The 19590-nt window shown below is 35.2% G+C and overlaps 1 protein-coding gene across 3 annotated transcripts in view; it reads left to right on the top strand.

The window, feature by feature from the left end:
- The window catches only part of GSPT1 (G1 to S phase transition 1), a 33475-nt gene extending 13885 nt beyond the window's left edge, over nucleotides 1–19590 (top strand). The window contains exons 5-15 of one of the 3 annotated variants that reach the window (XM_040230649.1): nucleotides 760–793; nucleotides 2382–2459; nucleotides 4276–4456; nucleotides 5220–5374; nucleotides 5478–5618; nucleotides 6849–6942; nucleotides 7787–7867; nucleotides 11951–12124; nucleotides 12918–13007; nucleotides 13114–13282; nucleotides 14917–19590. In XM_040230649.1, coding sequence (XP_040086583.1) covers nucleotides 760–793; nucleotides 2382–2459; nucleotides 4276–4456; nucleotides 5220–5374; nucleotides 5478–5618; nucleotides 6849–6942; nucleotides 7787–7867; nucleotides 11951–12124; nucleotides 12918–13007; nucleotides 13114–13282; nucleotides 14917–14969 — 1250 coding nt within the window. In that variant the 3' untranslated portion in view covers nucleotides 14970–19590. The remainder of the gene's footprint in view (nucleotides 1–759; nucleotides 794–2381; nucleotides 2460–4275; nucleotides 4457–5219; nucleotides 5375–5477; nucleotides 5619–6848; nucleotides 6943–7786; nucleotides 7868–11950; nucleotides 12125–12917; nucleotides 13008–13113; nucleotides 13283–14916) is intronic. The other 2 variants (XM_040230667.1, XM_040230659.1) reach the window with 2 other exon arrangements.

The raw sequence follows: 19590 nt of genomic DNA, 5'->3' as shown, positions 1-19590 counted from the left end.
CAATGATAAGAAATGACCAAAGTTACTGAATCCATCAGACAGAGAACATCTTATTTAGCTACTTGAAGTATTTAGTGAAACTGAACTAAGCTAAAATGTCTTGATTTTTAACTCAATAGATTTTTTAGCTGGCAGAACATTGCCAGCAGTGTATTCTTGGAGGTTGTGGTGGCATGGTAGCTGGCAGAAAATAAGTATATTTGTATGTGATACATAATTGGTCTGTAGGCCACTGGTGATAGCTCAGCCTGTTATGACATCTGTTAGTTAATATATTTTTTTAAAGTCTATTTTTTTGTGTAAAAAGAAAATAACAGAATTATGTGCCCCGTTTTCTTTCCTTTCTCTTATCTCTGCCCTCTTTTGAATTTGATGATACACCATTCTGCTTTTTTTAGTAGCAAGAACTCCTTTGAAATTTGTAAAGGAACACCTATATTGGCTAAAAGTGCAAAGCAGACTACCTAAATGTAGTTCAGGGGTCTTGGCTACTTTTGTTCTTCTGAGGCTCCCCTTGGGTAATTCATATTATCAGTAAAGTAGTCCTAAGTCACTACAGAGCTGCTGGGGGTTCTTAGATTCAAGGAGAGAAGGTAACTAACCGGAACTTCTGACCCAGATTCTATTCTTTGCAGTAGCTTTTGTAAGCTGCAATTAGGTATTTTAAATGGGCCTTTGGTTGTGTTCCTATATAGTCCTTGTGTTTTGGTTTGACTACACCTTTGGTTTGCCTGTTGTTGATCATGTTGTTACTTTCAGATGCTGGCAAGTCAACCATTGGAGGACAAATAATGTAAGTATATTTTTTGTTAAATATTTTTTGTTATCACTGTAAGACTCTCATGAAACCTTAATTAAATGTATTTCTAAAAGCTGTCTTTTAGATTTGTTAATAAAAAGTAATATAGAACCCTAGATTATAAGAAATTTTACTTTGTTTTAAATATAATTTTCTTGGGAATAATGAATCTGGGGGAACTGGTGTTTCCTCATTCATCAACTCCTTGAATATATGTGGATTTAATCAGAATGTCTGGCTAACATGCTTTTTTTTTTCTTTTTTATCATATATAGAAGGTATCTAGGTATGAAAATGCCATGGTTGATGTTTAGTGATGTGTTCTAGAATTGAAAAATATTTTAATTAAAATATCTTTTTAATCTCTCCTAAAGTAGACTCATTTCTTTAAGCTCTTATCTTAAAGGATAACATGGGGTCTAGACTGCATATCTTCATTGTCTTGCTTTGTTAAGAAATCTTAATCAGTAAATTTGCCAGTTACTGCTGAAAATTTCTACAACAGATCCTAAAGCAGGCTATTATACAGGGATTCTTACCTAAGACTCTGTGGAAAGAAGTGGCAGGCCCATTTGATGTTGTGTTTTAGGAGAGTGTATATTTTTTGATTTAGATGACTATTGAGAACACCCAGAGACACCTTAGAAAAGGATTTGATTTGGATAGAGTCAAGGGAAGCAGTTAGGTATTACTAAGGAATTATTTTACGATCTCATTTTGACTAGTATGTTTTAAATATTAAATAGTAAGACTTAATTGCTTGGATAGCACTCAGAATTCCTTTATGTTAGTATTTACATTTGCTGTTTTAAAAAAACATTTATTTTGAAATAATTTTAGACTTATAGAAAGGTTCCAAAAACAGTAGTGGAATTGTTAGACAGTTTTATTCAGGCTTCCTTAATGTTAACATACTAAATAACCATTGTATAATCATCCCAACTAGCGAGTTATCACTGGTACAAACTAACTAACTAAACTATAGATCTCATTTGAATTTCACCAGTTTTTCAACCAGCATCATTTTTTCTGTTCTAGAATTCCACCTTACTCTTGGTTGTTATGTCTCTTTAGTCTCCTCCAACGTGTGACATTTCCTCAGTCTTGTCTTTCATGACCTTCATAATTTGAAGAGTGCTGTTTGGTTATTTTATCTGATGTTCTTCAATTTGGGTTTGACGATGTTAATAATTAGATTGAGGGTATGCATTTTGGAAGAGAATATCTCAGAAGGTATGTTGTGCTCGTATGAGAGCGCAGATGATCACAATATTCAGTATGTTTTATCTATTACTGGTGATAATAGCCATGATTACTTGGTTAAGGTGTCCCCTGCCAGAATTTAGCACTGTAAAGTTATTTTTTTCCCATTATCTTGGGGGAGGTAATCTGAGACTGTAAATGTCTTTTCCACTGAAATTTTCCATGATTTCAGCATCTACCCCAGTGGCACTTGTACTTTAAAGTAGCTTTTTTATGGAGTTCAAATTCCCTTTGAGCGCTTTAAAGATTTCCTAACTTCACAACTGAGCAATTCATGAGTAATTAAATGTTTGTTTCTCTTTTCTTTCAACATTTTCAGGTATTTGACTGGAATGGTTGACAAAAGGACACTTGAGAAATATGAAAGAGAAGCTAAAGAAAAAAACAGAGAAACTTGGTAAACTTTTATGACACTATAAGTTACTTTTCAGGAAACTACTTATTTAATGCTTTTGTAGTCTACTAACATATAAATTCATGAGAGGAGGCTTGTGGGATAAATTATAAAGCATCTATTTAATTGAGACATTGCCTGGCTACAAAATTTCATTCACAGAATTTATAATAATCAGGAACAGATGTTACAGTGGGATTTGGGGAGAAAGCAGATAACATAATAGTACTTAAGGGTATGATCATTATGGGAGTAAACACCTGAAAGATAAAAGAATATATGGAATAATATATTGACAGTAGTTGCCTTTGCATGGAGAGAGGGTCAGCTCTTTTCTTCTTTCTAACCTTATCTTATTTTTTCTTAAGTTAACAAGCTTTATCTCAATAGGACATTGGTGGTATTTTATTTTTTTTTAATTGTATTTCTGTGTTAAGGGGAAAAGTTCCTAATCAATATAATACTAAAAAATGGATTCAGTTCAGTTCAGTCGCTCAGTTGTGTCCGACTTTTTGCGACCCCATGAATTGCAGCACGCTAGGCCTCCCACCAACTCCAGGAGTTCACTCAAACTCAGGTCCATCGAGTTGGTGATGCCATCCAGCCATCTCATCCTCTGTCGTCCCCTTCTCCTCCTGCCCCCAATCCCTCCCAGCATCAGAGCCTTTTCCAATGAGTCAACTCTTCGAATGAGGTGGCCAAAGTATTGGAGTTTCAGCTTCAACATCAGTCCTTCCATTGAACACCCAGGACTGATCTTTAGAATGGACTGGTTGGATCTCCTTGCAGTCCAAGGGACTCTCAAGAGTCTTCTCCAGCAACACAGTTCAAAAGCATCAATTCTTTGGCGCTCAGCTTTCTTCACAATCCAGCTCTCACATCCATACATGACTACTGGAAAAACCATAGCTTTGACTAGATAGGCCTAAGTTGGCAAAGTAATGTCTCTGCTTTTTAATATGCTGTCTAGGTTTGTCATAACTTTCCTTCCAAGGAGTAAGCGTCTTTTAATTTCATGGCTGCAGTCACCATCTGCAGTGATTTTGGAGCCCCCAAAAATAAAGTCTGACAGTGTTTCCACTGTTTCCCCATCTATTTGCCATGAAGTGATGGGACCAGATGCCATGATCTTAGTTTTCTGAATGTTGAGCTTTAAGCCATCTTTTTCACTCTCCTCTTTCACTTTCATCAAGAGGCTTTTTAGTTCCTCTTCACTTTCTGCCATAAGGGTAGTATCATCTGCATATCTGAGGTTATTGATATTTCTTACTTACTATGAAATACAGGTGATGTGATGAAGTAAATCTAAATTAACACTGTTGTGGATGGTTTGAATTTATATATTTAATTTTTATATGGCAAAGAAATATCCAAATAATTTTTAGCAAGTAACCATTGTTCCCAAATGGTGGGCTAGTGGCCTTCACTTGTAGAAGGTACCCTTAAACAGCCTTATTTGTATCATACTTTGTGCTACATGATTTTTAAAATGAAAATAAAGGAACTCATTACTTAACTCATAGTGATATTGGCATTGGTACTAAATAGTCTTTCTGTGTATGTTGTCATCTTGTTATTATACATAATATTTGCTTACAGAATGTATAATTGACACTGGATATATATAAAAGCTCTTGAGTATTTGAATCAGAAGAATGTAAGTTTTAGTCATTTAACTTTTATTTCTACCCAGTCCTGTTCATGATTTAAATGTATGTTGAACATAAAATTCTTCTACCATTAATTACACATTTAATGGTAGAAGAATATTTTTAAAACTCATGTTCTTACCAGTATTGTTATTTTAAAATTATTTCAGGTACTTATCTTGGGCCTTAGACACAAATCAGGAAGAAAGAGACAAGGGTAAAACAGTAGAAGTGGGTCGTGCCTATTTTGAAACGGAAAAGAAGCATTTTACAATTCTAGATGCCCCTGGCCACAAGAGTTTTGTCCCAAATATGATTGGTGGTGCTTCTCAAGCTGATTTGGCTGTACTGGTAAGGAAAGATGTTTCCAGTTCATCCCTGTATTTGTTCGCAGCCCAACTTGAAATGTAAACACTTGGATTTACCTTCTAAAATCTAGAATTTAGATTACAGTGAACTGTGAAGTATACAAAGTTACAGTTTTCACTTTGTTTCACTAATCTGCCCAAGAAATCTTCATAATTTGATTTACTTATGAAAATGTTTCTGCTTTTCTCTACTATTGCTATTATCTCTGTGTGAGAAATTGGTGTCCACTGACTGCTAAACCTAATCCATTTTGTACTCAATCCTGTGAGTACAAAATCGAGTAAGAAATTATCTGTTTAAGATCTTCAGTCATTTTGCAACTTGGGGGTAGTTATTGTACCAGCACTAAATCACATATATGTTTGAAATGTAAAATATAAAGGCGTACTAGATTTTGGAGAATTGGGAATGAGAAGAAACATATACTGAAATTTTAAAGTATTTAGACATTGTGACGTTCAAAAGTATATATATGCTCAGACGATAAAAGAATCTACCTGCAATGTAGGATCAGGAAGATGCCCTGGAGAAGGGAGCCCACTCCAATGTTTTTGCCTACAGAATCCCGTGGACAGAGGAGCCTGTCAGGCTATGGGGTCACAAAGAGTTGGACACACTGAATGACTAACTCACTCACTTCTATTTTCTTGCAAGATGCTTCTGATGAAACTGAAAAGAAAAATGTTGTATTGCTAGAAGAGTGTACTTGAATGTGTAAGACTAAGCTGTTGATTTCTTGGAATAGGTAATCTCTGCCAGGAAAGGAGAGTTTGAAACTGGATTTGAGAAAGGAGGACAGACAAGAGAACATGCCATGCTGGCAAAGACAGCAGGCGTAAAGCACTTGATTGTGCTCATTAATAAGATGGACGACCCAACAGTAAACTGGAGCAATGAGAGGCAAGCTTGGACGTCTTACTGTTTGTTCATACTCTGTTTAATGTTGAAACTAGAAAGTTCAGTTGCTTTACATTATAATTGAGTTATTTATAAATATTAATAGATACGAAGAATGTAAAGAGAAACTGGTCCCGTTTTTGAAAAAAGTTGGCTTTAATCCCAAAAAGGACATTCACTTCATGCCATGCTCAGGACTGACGGGAGCAAATCTTAAGGAGCAATCAGATTTCTGTCCTTGGTACATGTAAGTAATCTTTTTAAAAGTTTGTGTCTTATTAAGTAAATATTTTTTTTAAATTTTTTGGCCACACAGCATGTGGGATTGAATCCGTGCCCCCTGGATCACTAGGGAAGGCCCAGTGTGTTTATGTGTGTTAGTCGCTCAGTCGTGTCTGACTCTATAACCCCATGGACCAGGTTCCTCTGTCCATGGGATTCTCCAGGCAAGAATACTGTAACCTTTCCCCTCTCCAGGGGATCTTCCCCACCCAAGGACCAAACCAGGGTCTCCTGCATTGCAGGCAGATTCTTCATGGGTTGAGCTACCTGGGAAGCCCAATAATTTAAGAAAATATTGAGTGTAACTTTGGCTTTAAAAATGCCATGACCTTTGTGTTTTAACTGGGTTTTCTTTTTTGTTATTGAGTTGTTAGGGTACTTTATGCACTGGGTACAATTCCCTTATCAGAGACATAATTTGGAAGCATTTTCTCCCATTCTGTGGGCTATCTTTTTACTTTCTTCATAGTGTCCTTTGAAATACAAAAAGGTTTTAATTTTGATGAAGTCTTGTTTATTTTTTCCCTTAATTGTGCTTTTGGTGTCATGCCTAAGGAATTGTTGCACAATCCAGTCATAAAGAGTTAGACCTGTTATTTTCATTTAAGCCTATTGAAGCTGTTAAGTGTGTGTTTCATTTTTGGATTAATTTTTTATAAGGTAAAGTCTTGAATACTTCAGCTTTGTGAGTATTTAAATTGGGAAATGTGAGTCTTTGACTTTTATCCCCCTGTCCCCCAAGAATATTTTGCCTTTTTGGGTCCCTTGAATTTCCATATGAACATTGGGATCAGCTGGTCAAATTTCTGCAAAAAGGCAGTGGGACTTTAATAAGAACTGCACTGAATTTGTATATCAGTTTGGGGGGAACATTGCGATCTTGGCAATATTATACCTCCCAATTCACATACTGTAGTTTTAAAGGGGAAATTATAGAATCTTGATTTCAGAGCTGGAAAAAGTCCATGAAAAATTAAGTTATATAGAGTGGTTTCAATTTATTACAACATGTGGGTTATTTGCCATTAAATATTTTTATAAGTTTACAGGGAAACTTTTTCATTATATTGATCTATTTTGTTATTTTTTTAGAAAATGTTTCTGAGGAATAAGTGAGATGAACTAAAGTTAAAGCCATGTAATTTCTTAAAATTTTAACATTTATGTTGACTCTTTAATTTTATTATATTCTCAGTGGACTGCCATTTATTCCATATCTGGATAATTTGCCAAACTTCAATAGATCAGTTGATGGACCAATCAGGCTGCCAATTGTGGATAAGTACAAGGTACCCAAAATGTTCAAGAAATTGGGTTTTGTGGGAGGTGACAAATTATTTTGTCTTCTGTTTTAAACTGTGAAATAACTTTAATAATTAACAACATAACACAGGTATCTTTTTAATAAAGATTATGTTATTCAGTGATATAGATAGACCATAATTTAAATCAGTTTAGTTTATTTTGGTTGTTTTTCTATGAGCCAGTGATCATTTTTTGGTGAGAGATTCTTATAAGTAAAACTTCTGAAAGAGTTTGTACATTAAAGTTGATAGATACTGACAAATAGCCTTCCAAAATACAGTGCTAATTTACATGACCACCAGCAGTATATGAACTTGTTTACTATAGCCTAACCAAAACTGGATGTAGTCTTTAAAAAATAAGCTTCAAATAAAGAAAAAAATAAGCTTCACTATTTTTAACTATGTTTTCAGCTTCATTTTAAGTACTGCACTATCAATATGTAGTATTTTGCTTTTTTTCAAATACATCATTTCATTAGCTTCATGCTGAATTTCTTGAAATTTAGTTTTTAAATAGGGAATGTCTCAGACAGTTTTGAGAGAAGCTCAATTTGAACAAGAAATTTAGATCTTCAATTAAAATTCTGTCTCCTGCAGTGTGTTTTCTTTTTAAATCCTAGGCATACTTATTTATTAGTATTATATATATATGTGTGCTTTTGACACAGAGTATTTGTTGCCTGTGTCTAAGATTAATCCTAAGCATTCTACCACTTGAGCTAAAGATTTTCTTTTCTAAATAAGCCTTGCAAGATTTCACTTTGGGTTGTTGAACCCCTGTATATTAGTAACAGAAGTCTGACATTTGGCTTTTTATTTTAAACAGGATATGGGCACTGTGGTCCTGGGAAAGCTGGAATCAGGATCTATTTGTAAAGGCCAGCAGCTTGTGATGATGCCAAACAAGGTAAGAATTCATAATGCTCTTGTTCATTTAAATTTTCTCTTGAAAATATTAGTAAGGAATCAGAACTTTTCAATCTTAGGGATTTCATTCAAAGAAACCACTTTTTAAATCCAACATTGGTGGTGGTGGTGGTTTAGTCGCTAAGTTGTGTCCAACTTTTGCAACCCCATGAACTGTAGCCCGCCAGGCTCCTCTATCCATGGGATTCTCCAGGCAAGAATACTGGAGTGGGTTGCCATTTCCTTCTCCAGGGGATCTTCCCAACCCAGAGATCAAACCCAGGTCTCCTGCACTGCAGGCTGATTGTTTACCAACTGAGCTATATTGGAGCTAGTTAATGTCAAGTGCAAAATTTAATCAAGAATATGTGGCGTTATTTATTGACAAATGGAGAAGGGACAGTATTAGCACCGTATCAGAGTTAAAAGGTACGTCATCATGAGAGCTTCAGTTAGTTACTTTATAGGAAGTAAATAGAGATCTGAAGTGGTTAAATGATTTGCTTCTGTTAACATTCTAGATTAGTGAGCCAGGGATGAAAACTCAGGTTTAACATTAATATAATTAGCTTTCTTTTATTTTTTGTACATAGTAGTTATGGTGGATACTATAAAATGTGTCCAAGCTATGCTCCCAATTTATTTGGGGAGAAAGGGATATTTTTAAAATCATAAATGGGTCTTTTCTTGACTCTTAATACCTTATTGTAGTTCTTCATTATAGGAGAGGGTTTCATTAAATAACATGAAAAAAATCTCAATAAACTATATTCTTTTGTGTTATTTTTGACTGGTCAGTTGCTGGTAATTGCAGATGACCTGTTACTAAGAAACTTCTCCAGAGGACTTCTCTAACAATCCAAAGATGATGTTTACGTAGGAAAACGCCTGGATTATCAGAACCTCCAAATAGACATTTTGTTAGATTGAACTGAGAATTTCTTTACCATGATTATTCCAGGCAAAGAATATTACAAAAGATAATTGTCAATGTACTGTTGAGTTTTAACTGAAACCTTACAAATTATACTTTCGGGTTTCTTGATGCCTTATGCATTGGAGATCAGAGTATCCTATCATAGTCTCTTTTTTCTAAGAGGTAATTATGCAGTGAAACGAGTGAAAATAATGGTCAGTTTGAATCCTTGTTGTATTTTGTCTGTTGAGCAATCACAGAAGTCAAGTTTGTTTGTGGAGATGGAAGCAAGGGGCTGGGGGAAGAATGGGGAGTGGATTCTTAATGGGCACAGAACTTCCTTTTGGGGTGATGATGTTTCGGAACCAGATACTGATAATGGTTGTATACCATTGTGAATGTCGATGCCACTGAATTGTACGATGTAAAACAGTTTAAAAAGGTAAATATGAGTATTTTATCACAATAGAAAAGTACTTACTATGGGCAAGTGAACTTAGTGCTGGGCTGTAGCTAAAGGTGAAGGGACTTATATTAGTTCTCTTTAGAAACTATCACTTTACACTAATTACTGAACAGGTCAGTGTAGCATATCTTACAGGTGTTAATCAATCCTTAAGAACTCAGTTTACTTCAGTCCCTGAGTTTCAGTGGAACAGAATTATGTTTTAAAAGATGTTAGACTGTGCTGTGCTTAATTGCTCAGTCGTGTCCGACTCTTTGCGATCCCATTGACTGTAGTCCACCAGGCTCCTCTGTCCATGGGGATTCTCCAAGCAAGACTGGAGTGGGTTGCCATGCCCTCATCCAGGGCATCTTCCCAACCCAGGGATTGATTGAACCCAGTTCTCTTGCATTGCAGGCGGATTCTTTACTGTCTGAGCAACCAGAGAAGCCCGGATGTAAGACTATTTTACATTAAAAAACTATAGGTAGGGAACCTACAGAATGGGGGTAAGAAATTGTATATCATGAATCTGATAAAGGGGGTTACTATGCATAATATATCAAGAACTCCTACAACTCAACAACAAAAATAAAGAACCTGACTAAAAAATTAGCAAAGAACTTAAGGCAGGCATTTCTCCAAAGAAGATGAACAAGTGGCCAGCAAACACATGAAAAGAAGCTCAGCGTCACTAATCATTCAGTTCAGTCGCTCAGTCGAGTCCGACTCTTTGCGACCCCATGAATCGCAGCACACCAGGCCTCCCTGTCCATCACCAACTCCTGGAGTTCACTCAGACTCACGTCCATCGAGTCAGTGATGCCATCCAGCCATCTCATCCTCTGTCGTCCCCTTCTCCTGCCTCCAATCCCTCCCAGCATCAGAGTCTTTTCTAATGAGTCAACTCTTCGCATGAGGTGGCCAAAGTACTGGAGTTTCAGCTTTAGCATCATTCCTTCCAAAGAAATCCCAGGGCTGATCTCCTTCAGAATGGACTGGTTGGATTTCCTTGCAGTCCAAGGGACTCTCAAGAGTCTTCTCCAACACCACAGCTCAAAAGCATCAATTCTTTGGCGCTCATTAGGGAAATGCAAATCAAAGTTACAGTGAGATAATACCTCACAGCCATCTGGATAGCTATTTAAAAAATAGAAAAACCCAGAAAATAACAAATGGTGGTGAAGATGTCGAGATTTGGAACCCTTTTTGGATTGTTGGTAGGAATGTAAAATTGTGCAGCTGCTGTGGAAAACTTAACAGCATTTCTTCAAAAATAAAAATAGAATAATCATGATCCAGCAGTTCCACATCTGAGTACACACTCTTAAAAGCTGAAAGCAGATCTTGGAGAACCAATGTTCATAGCAGCCAACACATGGAAGCAGAAGCAGACAAATATGGTGTATACATAAAACAACATATCACTCAGCTAGAAAGGAAGGATATTCTAATATAGGCTACAACATGGACGAACCTGGAGGGCATTATTACTAAGTAAAATAAGCCAGCCAGCCATACATACATAAATCATGTATGACTCTCTACTTTTGTGAAGTACTTTGAGCAGATAAAATCTTTACTACCTCTCAGAAAAATTAATCTTAATTTTTCATAAGTATGGATTACAGATTTGACTTGCTCTATTTTGTTTAGTTATAAAAGTCTTCATTTAGGGAAAGGAATTGTTACACTGGATTATTTGGGCAAAAAGTAGTAAACATACTTGTTTGGTTATATATGATGGAACTGCTAGTTTCTACCTCTTTATTCCATTACTCTAAAGAATTTGCTAGCAAATATGGCTGTACTACCAGTTTTTGGAATGAATTTCAAGACAGGTATCAGTAAGGTATAAGCTACCTTTTGGGAAAGCAAGCCATTATTTGTGTATGTGTATGAGGGAGAAACTACTGGAGTTTAGCAAATGACAGTTTGTAGAATTCTGGTATGGAATACAGTGATTCTGGATTCTTTATTTATCTGCCATCCAATGAGAAAGTTCATTTTGTCTTAAAGGTTGTTATATTGTTTTGTTTTCTGGCATGTGTTTTAAAAATATGAATTATCTCCAAGGGAGGAAATGGAGTAAAATAAGGACTACTTTGTGGGTATTGCTTTTAACATTTCCCCCCATATATATGCTTTAAAAAAAAATTATTGTAGTAAAAGACAAATTTTACCACTATTGACATTTTGTACGTTCATGGTATTGTGCAGCGTCTAGTTCCAAAACATTTTTATCACCCTAGAAGGAAACCCTCTACCTATTAAACAGTCAGTATGCTTTTAAAGCTTAGTTGTTCAAATAACCTTAGAAAAATACATTCTTCAGATGTTTGGGGACTGATAGGTAATAGAAGCTATGTCTCTTAACTCCTGAAATTTAAGAATAATAAAAGTTATATCTATAAAATTAAAACGGTATATGTTTTAATTTTAAAAAAGTAAAAAAGGCAGATATTCTGTTTGGAAATTATTAGGATGTGATATTTAAAAGATGACAGATAAATCTTTTAATTGGCAGCTTGTAATTCTAAGATATGATTTTCAGTAAGTCTGTGTCATACAAATGTTACAAAGTTTTAAACTCAAAAGAATTACTTTGGCTACTCAACAACCACAGAAAAATGTGACTTGCAAGTCTTCAGCAAACAGATCATTTTCCATTTTATAATGTAGTGAATGTATCAAAAGTTTTCCAATCTTGGTTTCTTTTTAAGCACAATGTGGAAGTTCTTGGAATCCTTTCCGATGATGTGGAAACCGATTCTGTAGCCCCAGGTGAAAACCTCAAAATCAGACTGAAAGGAATTGAAGAGGAGGAGATTCTTCCAGGGTTCATACTTTGTGATCCGAATAATCTTTGTCATTCTGGTCGCACATTTGATGCCCAGGTAAACCAGATATTGTAGTTATCATGATGACCTTTACTGTCACAATGAGACTAGGATTTAAATGCCCTTTGTCCTGATTATTGGTGATATGCCATTGTGTGCAGAAGGGGAACTGAAATAGGATAAACCATATACAGAGATTACAACAGCTGTGATGTACATCTCATACCTATAAGGTCTTTGATGGTACAAGTCCTGGGTAGAAAGTATGCATTTTTACTTTTTATTTTCTGTTGATAATATATATTTATACTTAATATTTTGCCCAAAGTGTCTTTCACTTCAAGTAGAGCATAGTTGCCTTGGAAGTCATGGTTTGTCTGCTCATTTAGAGCAAGCAAATTTCCAAATAGGAAAACACAGTTAATTTCTCCATGCTATTAGCAACCTGACTTCCCCAGGAGGATGACAGAGTAAGTAATTGGTACAACTCACAGAATTTTTGAGTTGTTATATGATGATTAATTAAGTTAGATTTTTATGTCAGATACAAGGTTGTTAACTTTGGAGCTTGGATACTGGGAAATAGATAAAACTAAGTTCATATCAGGAGGGAAAATTCTAGCATGTGAGCAGCAGTGAATGCCTTGGTGGGGGAGTATAGAGGAAAGGCTTCCCAGAGAAGAAAGTATGCCTATGTTTTTAAAGTATCAAAAATTCATGCTTTGAGGTAACCCAATCTGACCTATCACTTCTAACACAAAAATAAGTTGGTGGCCTACTGAAATTGTGAGTTACACATCAATTCTTTTTTTACCTAGGGATAAAGACGATAATTTTTTTTGTTTGACAGATAGTGATTATAGAGCACAAGTCCATCATCTGCCCAGGTTATAATGCGGTGCTGCATATTCATACCTGTATTGAAGAAGTCGAAATAACAGTGAGTTTTAAGATAATTGGGGTTTTTAAGACCATTATTCACACTTCAGGTCTTGAAGATTCTTTTATTAGGCATTATTCTAATCTCATCCTTTTTTCTTGGATAGGCCTTAATCTGCTTGGTAGACAAGAAATCAGGAGAAAAAAGTAAGACTCGACCCCGTTTTGTGAAACAGGATCAAGTGTGCATTGCCCGCTTGAGGACAGCAGGAACCATCTGCCTTGAGACCTTTAAAGACTTCCCTCAGATGGGTCGCTTTACTTTAAGAGATGAGGGTAAGCCTTTAAATTGATGTCCAGAGGTCTGTCTAAGGTGCTTAGCTTTGGTAGTTTTCATCTGAGTACAGTGCACATTAGAAGTTCATAGCAAACTTGGATACCTGTTTATATGTCATATGTTTTATGAGTTGAATGAATTAAACAGACTTGAACATACACTTTAGTAGTAATGCTCTAGATGAAGAACCTTAATCTTGATATTTTGCAGGCAGTAGGTTTTGAGAGTCCTTTTATTTATTGCTAAATAAGACATTTCTATGATAAAATCCTCTGTAATATGTGTGATAAAAACTCATCTGGAAGAGTTTTTATCCGATAGAGCAAATTTTTGCTAATAAGCAAACCTTTGAGGTAGACATCTTATTTTTTAGAAAAAATCACTTTAAAATCCAATATGATAAACTTTAACTGCACTGAAATGGGGGGAGATAAAGGAGTGCATTGACTGATAGCCTTAATGCCTAATATTTTCAAGGTTTAGTATTTATTCATTATATTTTTTATATTTTTATAAATAAAAATATTTAAAATAAAAAATAATATAAAATAAAAATATTTTATTATATTTTTAATATTTATTTCAAGGTTTAATGTTCATGTTCTTTTGTGTGTGTGTCCACTTCTGCCTAAGTGAATTGGAATAGCTGTAATTTTCCTGTTTCAAACAGCAATGACACTTTGGTATCATAGAAACAAAATGGCTTTGTGTTTAACAGAACATTTCTCTTATAGATTATTAATAGTCAGTTCACATATTAGTTCCACTTCATTTCAGCAAAATCTTTACTGTATATCCGCTGAATGTCAGGAGTTGTGCTAAGCACTGGGAATATGATGGATATGGTCCCTGAGCTTTATTTCAGAGGAAACTATATAAAGATGGTATACATTTAAAATCATTATCTTAAAAGTCTTCTTGATGATAGTGAAACTGGCTATTGGGGCTTTCCTATTAATATAACAAAATGAGAATTTTATTTATCAATTAGAAATTAATGTAGCAAGAATTTTTAACTTCAGAATTTTTTTTTCCCCTAAAGAATAGCTTGGCTTTTAGGTTTTTCACAAGACCAAATGGATTTTGTATTTCTAATAATAGGGTCTGAGAGCCCTTTTTAACAGCTTTTATGGAGATAATTTAAATACCGTGAAATTGACCTGTTTGGAGTATATAGTTCAGTGAATTAGTATGTTCAGAGTTGTACAGTCATCACTACATCCTGATTTTATAACATTTATAACATCTGAAAAAGGAACCCAAATACCTGTTTACAAAGTTACCACCAATTATCCTATCTACCTCTGGCCGTTGTAGGCAACCATATGTCTACTTTTTCTCTGCCTGCCTTTTTTGGACATGACTTATAAATAGAATCATATAGTTTGTGGCCTTTAGTGTGTAGTTTATTTCACACAGCATGTTTTTGAGGTTCACCCATGCTGTGATATGTATATAATTCATTCCTTTTTATTGCCAAATAATAATACCACTGTATGGATATATCCACACTTTACTTTTCAGCATAGGTTTTAATTAGTAATTTACATTGTAAAATAATGATAAAATTTTAATATCTAACATAGCCTTGCTGTTAACTACTGAAAAGGTTTCTTAAAATTTTCATTTCTAGGTAAGACCATTGCAATTGGAAAAGTTCTGAAACTGGTGCCAGAGAAAGACTAAGCATTTTCTTGATGACCCTGCACAATACTGTGAGGAAAATTGACTGCAAAAGCCTACTTCACACCGCCTTCTCTTATTTTCTGCCCATTGACAAACCTCTCCCCATATTTTGCAAAGACAAAATTCACAGCAAAAGTCCACATTATGTCAGCTTTCTCATATTGAGAGCTCTGCTATGCCACTGTTGAATTCTTCCCAAGATTTTTTTCTTCCCCTCTCAAACTCTGCTTCCTTGGACAGATTTGGCAATAGCTTTGTAAGTGATGTGGACATAATCGCCTACAATAATGAAAAACCTACCAGGAATTTTTTTATTTTTCATTTCCCCTTAGGCATTCCTAGGCTTTTTCCCCCAGGCAGATCATTCTGAGTGTGCGAGTGTGTGTGCACATGTTACAAAGACAACTACCATGTTAATAAAATATTCAATTTGAAACCCTTTTCGGTATTTGAATTGCTTTGAATACTGTTTTCTATCTGGATGTAACATTGTTGCATTAGCTTTTTAACTTGACCAAGTAATTGAGTACATTACTTGGACTTTTCTAAACTCTCCCTCTCCACTACTTAAATGAGGCACTTAGAAACCATGTTCCAGTTTGTATTAAAAGAAAGAATTAGATGGACCCCTTCTTTTGATGGTTAATGCATACATACAATATCTTTATGCAACTATGACACTGCTTTATTAGGTCTCGGTTATTTTCTGCCAACTGATATTTTAACATGGTTTCTTAAGCAAAATAAGTGGTTTTAAGACACAGGAACAGCATATCTGTAGTTTTCATAAGTATAAAGCATAATGAAATTGTACCCCTACAAAAAATTCCATTAACTCATTAAATTAGTGGAATTTACAATAAAGACAGCATGTTGAGACCTGGCAAAAATGCCTCCTGTAGTATTTATAAGAGCTGCATGCAACTAGTATGAAAACCGTATCAATTGCAAGTGCCAGTTCTACAAATTACTCAGTTTATTTATTGTTTATATCAGTAATTTTAAAGGCTGACCCTTGCTGGTTAAAGCTAAATCTCATCCAGTAACTAAATGAACACATATTTAGAACCATCAGAATCTGCATAGACTAAAGTTAACAATGACAAGTAGAATTATGTTTTTCTCAATTATTCAAAACTGCTTTCTTAAATATATTGCTGAAATTTGCTCAATTATGATTTGGATGGCCCAGAGCGCAGCACTGTGGTGGTTTTTAGATTGAATCCTGACCTTCTGCTACAACTGTCATGATTTTGAAATTTTTAATGAGAATAAATGGAAAATGGAAGGGATACTTTCAGGGATTTTTTTCTGGATTTATTGGAAGCCCCACCTTGATTTTGAGTGTTGCCTTTTACAGAAGACTTAGCCTCTTTTAGGTTGGCTTAATCTCTAAATAAGATACTTCGTAATTGTGTATCTAATGACATGTCCCTTCCCTGTAATCTTCCTGCCTTAGAAAAGAAAAGCCTCCTCTGACTATTTCCAGCCACAAAACATAAAAATTAAATCTAACCATGTTTTCATAACTGTAAAATTCCCATTCATTTCATGAATGAGGCTATATCTTATGGACAGAGCACAGTTACTGTCCTACAGTTTCTTGTAACTATACTCATGGTTATTAAAGTTGCATGAAATTTAATTTATACTATGTTTGCAAATCTGGGCTTTTAGTTTTCTGGAATATGTGGGAGCTTTAATCAGTACATTATAACTTTTCATACTTCCAAGTTAATAAGAACAAAGTACTAGCAATTGCTTGGATTTTAATGAATCTCTAAAAGCTCAAGAGTCACTGAAATTATTTCCAGAGATATATTTCCATTTTTAAATCGAACACATGTTTTTTAAAAAAGTTATGTTTGCTATTAAAACAGTTACACTTTTAGAATATTATGTGCATGTTGCCAAGACTCAAAATGACTTGGATATCAACTGTGAAGGGCCTACCTCTAAAAAAAATGAAGAGAATAAATATAATTATGAAATAAAACTTTTGATAGATTCTTGCACATTTATGCAAGTAAGATTATTTAGAAGAAACCTCATTGTTAAATTAACCAACACCATACATTTTTGTTGGCTTTGAAGTTCTGTGGGAAGAATGCTTACTTGACGGATTTTAAAATCTTCTTTACACTGCCTGGTTCCTTGCACAGGCAGATGTGTCTGAAGTGAACTAGCAGTGTGAGGAGATGTTAGACCTATGAAAAGCAATATACAGATTCCTATGCTGTCATTTTGTCTTCTGCAAGTGCAAGTGTGTTTATATTGTTGACAATGCAAAAACAGGGTAATTGGCTATAGACTTAGGATATTACAGACCTAAACATTTTTCTTTTGTCTTTAGCATAGATATGTTAGAATCACAATTTTCTTTGCATCTTTTTACATTAATGATATTCTTTATACAGCTTTCATGCTAGATTATTTAATCATAGTTTTTTAAATTAATAAACTTAAGATAATTGAAATAAACATTAAATAATTGCCATTTTTCAACCTTTATTTCTTACTACGGGAGAAGGGGAAATATGTTTCTTGTTTTTAATTTGTAAGCATAATTCATCCAGTGAAAATTATGTAAAATCAAACTAAAAGAGATGGACTGAGTATATAATGCTATGAAATTAAGTGACAAATAGTAAGGTATTCTTGAATAATTAAGCCCATGTATATTTGTTTTGAACTGAGTCTTGAAATATGTGATAATTGAATGTAAAAACTTTGTGAATTGTAGAAGAATAAGGTTATTTACTGTAACAAGAGGTAGTTCATACTTGTCTGCTAGTTACATAAACTACAAGAACTACTTGTACAAAATAGGATGGACTTTGAATGTGATGCAGTTGACAGATACTGGCATCCTCAGCTGAAGTGCTACAGATATTGGGGGTCATATGTTCAACCAGCTGCAGTTTTGCAACGCAAGAAAAAGGTGAATTTATGCTCAAAAACTGCTTTCATGATGAACTTTTGAAAAAAAAAATCAAGAAAACTCCCTGGCAATCTTCAGAAACACTAGTTGTGACTGTAGTTACCCCGTGGTCTTTGACGGCTGTTCCATCTGGCAGCACTCGCACCTTTCCTCACTGGCGTGGACTCCTTATGGACTGCTGCTTCATGGATGACAGCTCCATTGGTTTGGGTAGGAAAGTTTTTATTACAGCTCTTAACATCAAGCAACTTCCAGCTTTTAAAAACCCTTTGTGAAAATTCTGGTAACAGCACGATAGCTGATTGTGGAATGATTAAATGTTCAGTGTTGGTCTATCTTAACAGAATAAACTGTGCCATTAATCCTCTCACAGACATACATACATAAGGTAGATAGCAATCAACAGAATTTAGGGGACAATTTTCTGTCTCCAAATAACATGGCTTATATTTCCTCCAGCTGACTTTTTCCATGATTGTAGCAGATGTCATCTAATACGTTTATGATCTTAGTTTCTTTCCTCTAGAGATCTTGCCATGGCAGCAACTTAAGTAAATAAATGTACTTACACGTGCACAACTCAAAGACTAGTAGGTTTAAATTTAGCAGTCGGTTATATTAGATTTCATAGTAAATGGAATAGGAAGTGTTTCTATTTCCCTGTAGTTCAGTGGTTTCCATTTGAACCAGTGTACTGCCAAATTTCAGATAGGGTAAATTTGGTTCAACTTACGATGGTTTTGGCTCTAGGATATTCTTAATTTTCAATATCCTAGGACATAACTGAGTCTTCCTTCAGTAAATACACTTTTCACATACCTCTAATCCTATGCTTCCTTGAAACAGTAATGTGCTAGCTGAGTTGTTTATTAAGAAGTGTTTTAAGGGCATGAAGGTGTGGGAATACTGGAGTATTCTCCAAAATAAGGGAGAAGCAGTAAGGCACCATGTCTGATTAGGCAGAAAATTAGGCAGGATGTAAGTGACCCTCAGAATGGTGGTAGTCTTTTCTGCCTTGTCACACATGCCACTGTGCCCTTTACTACCTACTGTGGAAACCTCAGGTTTGTGGACAGCAAAGGTAGAATGACGTGCTTCCCAAGGCTCCCCTCTGCCAGGCACATTAGCCTAGTGCTTGTCAGCCCAAGTCCCTGCTACCTCCTTGCCTGCTGCCCAGGAAGAGTGTTTGTGCTGGAGCTGGAGCTCCTGCACACCTCAGGCGACCAGACCACCCACATGCGTTAGGTGAAACTGAGGTCTGAGCCCAGCTCTACATTTTAAGGACTTAACATTTGGCACACGTCTTAGGTAACTAGTTTCTTCTCTTTGTTCTAGAAGAAATGTGGGATCTCTCTCAGGCCAGGATTTAGTGACTAGTTTTCACTAGATGGCAGGTTAATACCTAGCTCTCCTTTTTTAAAAGACAGAATTGAAGGGAACTGATTAGGTTTGCTGGGTTTTTAACCTAATTCCAAAGCATGGCAGAATGCTCTAGGTAGGAATTATGGGAATCCAAGGTAAAGAAACCTTTTTCTTATAATTTGTAGCTACCTACTGTGCCTGACTTGGTGCCTGTGTGAGGATTAAGCCCTTAGTCTGCTCTTGCAATTATTCAAATGACTGAAGTTTAAAAAATTTGCTTTTGTAATAACAATAAAAATTGTCATCTTCCCTTTTGAA

The sequence above is a fragment of the Oryx dammah genome, unplaced genomic scaffold, assembly GCF_014754425.2.
Source record: "Oryx dammah isolate SB20612 unplaced genomic scaffold, SCBI_Odam_1.1 HiC_scaffold_2, whole genome shotgun sequence".
Taxonomy (NCBI): domain Eukaryota; kingdom Metazoa; phylum Chordata; class Mammalia; order Artiodactyla; family Bovidae; genus Oryx; species Oryx dammah.
This window is presented reverse-complemented; position numbering and strand designations above follow the sequence as displayed.